The following is an 8,759-nucleotide window of genomic DNA, read 5'->3' on the forward strand; positions in this document are numbered from 1 at the left end:
GAGGTGGGTTAACAAGATCAACAGCAGGTTCTATTTCAACACCATTATCAGGTTCCTTATCATTGTCTGGTTGAGCATCTACATGAACTTCATCATTACCATTATCACTAGGTGACTGTTCATTACCAGATTGTGTCTCGGCATCGGAAATAGAAACATCATTACTATTCTGAGAAGCTTTTCCTACCTGAGGGTCACTAGAAGCATGCAAAGTCCTATCATTTTTCTTTTTCTTTTTGGATGAATTAGGTGCATCAATATTAATTCTCTGAGAGTCTTGCTCAATTATTTTAGGGTGACCTTTAGGATAAAGTGGCTCCCCAGTCATTCTACCTCCTCTAGCCATTACACTAACAACATGCATGATCATTCATATTATTATTCATCTCACTGAGCAAATCATTTTAAGATTTAGCAACTTGTTCTAACGGGGTTTGGACCATAGATGCATGTTTACCTACACCTTCAACATCATTAGCAATTCTAAACGTCAAGTCACTCCCACGATCTATCATGTAGGCATTAAGTTTCAATTGTTTCATAACATACGCATTATCATTTTCTTGCTTAACAATGTAATTGTCAAATTCATCCAAGCATTGACCAACAGATTTATTATAAGGAATAGCACCTTCATCAAGTCTCATGAGATAATTTACCTCTACTACCCGTGTAGGGGTGTCAAGTCCATGTATTTCTTCAATAGGTGGTAATTCTTAACATCTTCAGCTTTAATACCTTTTTTCTTTCATAGATTTCTTTGCCTCTTGCATATCTTCAGGACTGAGAAATAGAATACCCCTCTTCTTCGGAGTTGGTTTAGGCGGTGGTTCAAGAAGTGTCCAATCATTATCATTCTTCAATATATTATTAAATAGTTCTTCAGCTTGTTTAACAGTGTGTTCCCTGAAAACACAACTAGCGCAACTATCTAGGTAGTCCCTAGAAGCATTAGTTAGTCCATTATAAAAGATATCAAGTGTTTCATTTTTCTTAAGAGGATGATCAGGCAAAGCATTAAGTAATTGGAGAATCCTCCCCCAAGCTTGAGGGAGATTCTCTTCTTCAATTTGCACAAAGATAAATATTTCCTGTAAGGGAGCTTGTTTCTTATGAGCAGAAAAATATTTTTCAGAGAAGTAATATATCATATCATGTGGACTACGCACACAACTAGGAGCAAGAGTATTAAACCATATCTTAGCATCATCCTTTAACGAGAAAGGAAACAACTTAAGGATATAGTAGTAGCAATTTTTCCCTCATGAGCAAATAGGGTGGCTATATCATTCAATTTAGTAAGGTGTGCCACAACAGTTTCAGATTCATAGCCATGGAAAGGCTCAGATTCAACCAAAGTAATTAACTCAGGATCGACAGAGAATTGATAATCCTTATCAGTAACAAAGATAGGTGAAGTAGCAAACTTAGGATCATATTTCATTCTAGCATTCAGAGATTTTTCTTTCGGCTTACGTAGTAGTTTCTTAAGATCATCTTTATGATTACAAGAAACAAGTTCTCTAGTTATCTCCCCACCCATAACGTAACCCTCAGGTATCTCAGGAATTTCAATTCTAGGAGATCTAGGTCTAATAGGTGTTTCATAATTTTTAGTTTCAATAATTCCACCAGTTTCGGTAATTTCATCATTTTCAGCATTTTCAAATTCTTTAGCTTTAGCAAGTTGTTCATGAAGAAATTCACCTAGTGGCACAGTTTCATCAAGGAAAGTACTAGCATTATCAATAGCATCATTCATAGCAGAAGTAGCATCATCAATTACTTGTGACATATCAGAACTAATAGCAGGTGGTGGTGTCGCAAGCCTATTCAAAACAGAAGGTGAATCAAGTGCAGAGCTAGATGGCAGTTCCTTACCTCCCATCGTCTTAGAGGGAACGATCTTGGTTCTGTCATCCTTTAAATTCTTCATAGTGATCAACATATATAAATCCCAAGTGACTCAGAAAATAGAGCTATGCTCCCCGGCAACGGTGCCAAAAAAGGTCTTGATAACCCACAAGTATAGGGGATCGCAACAGTTTTCGAGGGTAGAGTATTGAACCCAAATTTATTGATTTGACACAAGGGGAGCCAAAGAATATTTGCAAGTATTAGCAGCCGAATTGTCAACTCAACCACACCTGGAGAACTAAATATCTGCAGCAGAGTGATCAGTAGCATAATATGATAGTTTGATAGCGGTAGTAGCGATAGCAACAACAATGGTAACAGTAACAGTAGCAGTTTTGTAGTAATTGTAACATCAGCAACAACAACAGTGGTAACTTAGTGAAGATCAGTATGTGAAAAACTCGTAGGCGTTGGATCGATGATGGATAATTATGTTGGATGACATTCATCATGTAATAGTTATAACCTAGGGCGACACAGAACTAGCTCTAGTTGATCAATGTAATCTAGGCATGTATTCCGCATATAGTCATATGTGCTTATGATAAGAACTTGCATGACACTTTTTGTCCTACCCTCCCGTGACAGCGGGGTTCATCAGGAAACTAAGGGATATTAAGGCCTCCTTTTAATAGAGAACTAAAACAAAGCATTAGCACATAGTGAATACATGAACTCCTCAAACTACGATAATCACCAGAAAGAATCCCAATTATTTTCACCTTGGGGTATGCGGATCATAACACATAATAGGTGCATATAACTTGCAAGGTGGGATCAAGAACACAAATATATTCATGAAAACATAAAGGGTTCAGATCTGAAATCATGAGACTCGGGCCCTAGTGACAAGCATTAAGCATAACAAAGTCATAGCAACATCAATCCCAGAACATAGTGGAGACCAGGGATCCAGCCCTAACAAAATTAACTCGATTACATGATAAATCTCATCCGACCCATCATCGTCCAGCAAGCCTACGAAGTAATTACTCACTCCCGATGGTGAGCATCATGAAATTGGTGATGAAGAAGGGTTAGTGATGATGATGGTGATGAATCCCCCTCTCCGGAGCCCCGTATGGACTCTAGATCTGGCCTCCCGATGAAGAACTGGAGGTGGTGGCGGCTCTGTATCATAAAAGGCGATCAAACTTCTTCTCTTTCTTTCTTCTCAGGAAATAAGAATTTATTGGCTTGAGATTAGGGTCAACGGAGCCATGTTGGCCCCACAAGCCACCAGGGCACGCCCAGGGGGTGGGCATCCAGTGGGTCTTGGCTCCAGTATTTTTTATGTATTCCATAAAAAATCTTCAAAAAGTTTCTTCCAATTCCGAGAACTTTTATTTATGCACAAAAACAACACCATGGTAGTTCTGCTGAAAACAGCGTCAGTCCGAGTTAATTTCATGCAAATCATGCAAATTAGAGTCCAAAATAAGAGCAAAAGTGTTTGGAAAAGTATATGCTATTATGTTACCAATCTTGTATGCTTTTTATATGCAATTTTATATCATTTCTGGGAACTAACCTATTACCCTAGTGTTAGTTCCTGTTTTTTACTATTTTATTGTTTCATAGGAAAACCATACCAAACGAAGTCCAAACACGATGAAACTTTATGGTGATTTTTCTGGATCAAAAGGGACGCTAGGAGCCTCCAGGGGGGCAGATGCCGCATGAGAGAGGCACAAGCTCACACGACGCGGCCCCATGAGACGCCGTTTGAGCTTGTGGCCCCCTCGCAACTCTGTTTTACCTAATTCCAGGCCCATAAATTTCCTAAATCCAAAAACCACCAGAGCGAGACCCAAAACAATTATTCCACCGCCGCAACCTCTGTTGTTCCGTGATCCCATCTAGAGGCCTCCGCCGGTACTCTGCCGGAGGCGGAATTGATCATGGAGGGCCTCTACATCAACCTTGCTGCACCTCCGATGATGTGTGGCTAGTTCCTCACAGGACCTACGGGTCCATAACAGTAGCTAGATAGCTCTCTCTCTCTCTCTCTCTTTGATCTTCAATACAATGTTCCCTTTGGAGAACGATATGGTGTAATCCTTTTATGCGGTGTATTTGTTCGGATCTGATAAATTGTGGGTTTATGATCAGTTTATTCATTGAAAGTAATTGGGTTATTTCTGAACTTTATTATTTGTGTTTGTTATAGCTATGTAATGTTTTCCGGTCTATGAGTTATCTTTGGCCAAGTTGATGATTAGATCTTTAGTGGAAGTGGTGCATAGTACTAGTTTGAATCTAGCGGTGTCTTGACCTCATGTCAGAAGGGGTAGCGAGGCACATATTTGTATTGTTGCTACTAAGGATAAAAGGATGGTGCTCGATCATATTAGTTGGTCTTATTTTGTCTACATTATGTCATCATTCTTAAAGCATTACTGTGTTTGTCATGAACTTAATACATAGAGAGGCAAGCATAGAAGCGCTCTCGAAGTGGAGTAATAGTAGTAAGATGCAAATGGATGTCGGTCTACTTGTCACAGGCACAACGCCTATGTACTAATCATGCCATGAATAACAACATAACTATGCGCTTTTTTATCAATTGCCCAATAGTAATTTGCTCACCCCCGTTTGGTATGTTCTTGAGAGAGATCCCTCTAGTGAAAGCTACAGCCCCTGGGCCCATTTAAATCATATTACTAGAACCCTAAATAACTTGCTGGAATTTATTTAGTTTTGCAATTTATGTATCTCCTACTATCAGAATAAATCCTTGCAATTAACGACTCCAAGGGCATTGACAACCCTCTTGCCCGCGTAGGGTGCAAGGATTTGCTCTTGTGTGTGTAGGTATTTCTAAAGGTCATTTGCGTGAATATCCTATTGGTTCGATAAACCTTGGTTCTTTACTGAGGGAAATACTTTCTGCTACCGTACTACTTCACCCTTCATCTTCATGGAAATCTCAACGCATTTCACAAGTAGCAGTGCCTGATGGGCCCATAAGGCCACCCCACGCGGCCTGGGGGGCCTGCGTGGCCAGGCCGCATGGATGCCTCGTGGCTCCCGACTGGCACTTCTTCGATCCTCCCATCTTCTTATTTTCCATAAAAATTCCTTAAAAATCCCTAGTCAATTTGGAGCACTTTTATTTCTGCACAAAAATATCACCATGGTAATTCTGCTTGAAACAGCGTCAGTCTAGCTTAGTTTCATTCAAATCATGCAAATTGGAGGGCAAAACAATGCCAAAAGAGGTTGAAAAAGTAGATACGTATGACACGATCAGTATAACTTCGAACCATTTATATTGATGTCTCTACAGAAATAACAACAATGAAACATTGGAAGGAAAAATAGTTACCACTCTCTTCTCTACAACAATATTAACAATTCACGTAAGTTATTATGATGCATCTGTGGTAGCATGCTCAATTTCATGCGCGACTTTGCATCTTGTGCACTCATTTTTATCATTAATATTTTTGAGATCATGTCACATATGGTAGGGTGTTGTTGGTTTATGAGGAGAGATCTGTTCTCATAAGTCTCACTGCATACATATTATTATTCATTGCATGACATAATATACTTTACTATTGTTAACGTACTCGTGTTTTAACCAGTTGCAATCCTGGTTTCACGACAATAGTCCCAAGACATGGAGCCGATGGAAATTGTCGCGAAGAGTCTAAAGTGTCTTACTAGGAATTTTCTTCCTCGGTTCGGGCGGCCAACATGTAAAAGGTTATATGTTGTTCGATTTAGTTTCTTATGTGGCATTCATACGTTTTAGGTTGTCACTCATGTTGTTATTATATTGTAACAATTTGCTACCTAGCACTGCCCTACCTTAGTTATGACATTGTAATTACCCACAAATAAATTACGACAGTGATCGTGCATCTATTATGCAACGAGCGAGACTAATAAATCTTATTATCTAAGTAAAAAAAACATGTTTGTATAGTAAAAAACCATATGCACAAGAATCTTTTAAAACATTTTGCACATGGCATGAATCAGATTTACTTTTTTAGTTATTCATGATTTATGTGTAGTAATTACATGAAAATGTGTGTGCCATCATTATATGGTTTTTGAGAGGTTGATATCGACCCCCATCACATTTCAAACAACTGATCGCCACAAGTCCTTCAAAAGAAAGGGTGTCATGCCAAAAAAGAAACAACGAAGCCATTTAACAAGACCATATTGAGTAAATCATCCCTCATAGCCAAATGTCAAATCCAATGATTGTGACTAGATTATATTTGCAGAGATGCTAATGTTGGTTATTTTGTTATGTTACAACGATCATGAGAAACAAGTGAATTCATGTAGTGTTTGACACTTATATCACTGATGGTAGGACCTAGGGACCCTCATATTAGTGGGTATTATTCTTATTAAGTCAAGAAAGAAGATATGCAGGTGTGTTTCTGTAGAAACAAATATGGAGATGCACAACTGTTGTCTAAATATAAGCGATGTTAGTTTACAGAGCGACAAATGTTGGCTCTTTGGTCATCTAACGACGAGCATGAGAAACAAGTGAATTCCGGTGATAGCAACTCGAAACGGCGGTAATGCCTACTGTTGCTGCTCTGAAGACGCCACCTATATATAGGAACCCGCATAGTTCTTCGTAATTTCTATAAAGTAAAAACTAAAGATATGCAAATATATGTTTATTTCTAGACTAGAAGCAAATATGCAAGTGTACTACTGATGTCTAAGATAAGTGATGGTGCATACCAATAATAGATACATCAAGGGGAAATGTAATGCAGGAACGTACACACAGTATAAGGATAAGGAGCCATGGCCACACAGTTTCAGAGCAGGCCAGTTAGCTAGCTCGCTAACTAGGTAAACTGTTGCCAGTTGATGCATTGCAGGAACAAATCAGGAAAAAAATCAATATCGATTTCAAGAAAAGATATATATGAATGGCATGTCCCTGTTGATGGTACTACACTAATGTGCAAGTTTTTCACACACCCATGCAACTGCAACATGCATAAGATACATAGCAGCCCACCAAACAAGCATCCATCATCATCACCACACCATTCTTGTCTCTTTGTAAGCTGTAAACACAACTCATGGCCTAATCGATGTAACATGCCACGTCTACACCTAATGCATCATCTATCCTGCCACTTTGCTTTCTGGTGGTACTACGCACCAAGAAAATTTCAGTTTCCATTGCTATTGTCGCAATGCACTTATCGATCACATGGTTCACGCGCACCCACTGTGGCTGGCGCTGCCTCGTTTGCTTCAAACGGTTTCGACGGCCTCGACGGCGGCGGCAGTGAGGCTCTTGTGCAAGCTCTCGACGTCGTCACGGGCGCCGGGGAGGGTGGTGTCCTCGTCCTGATCATCGGCGGCTTTCTTCTTGATCTTGGTGTACTCGCCATAGAGGTAGGAGGAAAGGCCCCAGACGCAGAGCGCGGTAGCGACGGCCTTCTCGGCGCCGAACGGGTCGCCGAACACCAGGACGCCGCCAATGACATTGGCCGTGAGCACCGCCGCCATGCACACGCCGCTGTGGAGCGACGACGTCAAGTAGATCACGCCGGCGGTGCCCATGAAGCACGCCTGCCATGTCACCACCAAAGTTGCTACCACGACCCAGTAAACGGCGTGGGACCCCTTCCAGTGGGCCACGTCGTTGGCGAAGCCGCCGGACGCCGCGAGCCCGATCGCTGCCACGACGGACGCCATGGCCTGCATCACTGCCTGCACCTCCACCGCCAGGATGAACCCGCCGGAGACCGCCTCCCGGTACAGCAGCTCCATCACCGGCAGGTATGCAGAGAAGAGCCCTGCGGCGCCGAGCGTGACGACGAAGCCGATGATGTACCCCTTCCGGTCTGGGCTCTCGCCGGCGTCGCCCGACCGGAGGGCGAGGAGCACGGAGCAGAGCGTCATGAGCACGACGGCGTTAAGGTTGACGAAGGTGAGCGGGTGACGGACGATGGCGACGGCGAGGACGAGCGTGAAGGCGAGCTGCGTGGAGAGCAGCAGCGAGGAGGTGGACACGGGCAGGAGCGAGGAGCTGTAGGAGAAGAGAAGGTTGTTGACGCCCATGAGACCGCCGATGACGAGGCACACGGCCAGGAACCGCCGCGAGAACCAAAGAAACGGCCGCGGCACGGAGGCGGGGCGGCCGGCGAGGAACACGGCGACCACCAGCATCGGGAACCCCGCCGACTGCACCAGCGTGACCACCCACTTGTTCTGCCCGCCGTGCTCGAAGTAGAACCGGGACAGCAGGCTCGAGGCCACCGACCCGACCAGCAGCGCCGCGTAGTTCACCATCAGGAGCACCGTCGGCCTGCGGCGGCGCGGCGCCACAGGGGCCGAGGAGATCGCCATTGCCGCGCGCTCTCTCGATGCCGTCGTCAAGGAAACAATCGATGGCGATGGAGATGGGCGTCGCGGTTTGTATGTAGGCGGCATGTATGTATATCGGGTAGCAGGGGGGCGATTTTGTGGTTGGCGACCGGAGGCAAGGAGATAAAGGATGCTAATTGCGTAGAGTGTGGAGAATTCATGGAGGGTTTTACACGGCGCGGCCTCTTCCGTTTCTTGCTTTCCTTGGTGGCTGGATGTGAAAAAGATAGGCGTCAGTTATCATACGTTACTAGTCTTTTTTTGGCACTAACTCATCACGGCAAAACTTGGAAATTACTGGTGTCAACACAAGATTACAACATTTACTTGCTAGATAGATAGAGATATCTAGATCATGAAGGGGTAACCATCACCTACAGATATACAGTATATTTTTTCGAGAAGACCAGGAAATAATTAATGTGCTCTTATTTTTCAAAAAAATATTTTTTTAATGTGCTCTTCTACATGTA

The 8,759-nt window shown here is 42.9% G+C and overlaps 1 protein-coding gene across 1 annotated transcript; it reads right to left on the bottom strand.

Moving 5' to 3' along the window:
* Positions 1-6,939: 6,939 nt before the first annotated feature.
* On the bottom strand, positions 6,940-8,361 carry LOC123176058 (probable purine permease 4). Its single transcript, XM_044590456.1, has one exon. It carries the CDS (start codon positions 8,350-8,352, stop codon positions 7,168-7,170), a length of 1,185 nt encoding a protein of 394 aa, XP_044446391.1. The 5' UTR covers positions 8,353-8,361; the 3' UTR covers positions 6,940-7,167.
* Positions 8,362-8,759: the final 398 nt, after the last annotated feature.

This window comes from Triticum aestivum, chromosome 1D (assembly GCF_018294505.1).
Source record: "Triticum aestivum cultivar Chinese Spring chromosome 1D, IWGSC CS RefSeq v2.1, whole genome shotgun sequence".
NCBI classification, from domain to species: Eukaryota; Viridiplantae; Streptophyta; class Magnoliopsida; order Poales; family Poaceae; genus Triticum; species Triticum aestivum.

What these genes read in the sequence shown, in the direction of transcription:
- LOC123176058 (XM_044590456.1), bottom strand. Translation starts at nt 8,352, where the DNA reads ATGCCGCCTACATACAAACCGCGACGCCCATCTCCATCGCCATCGATT.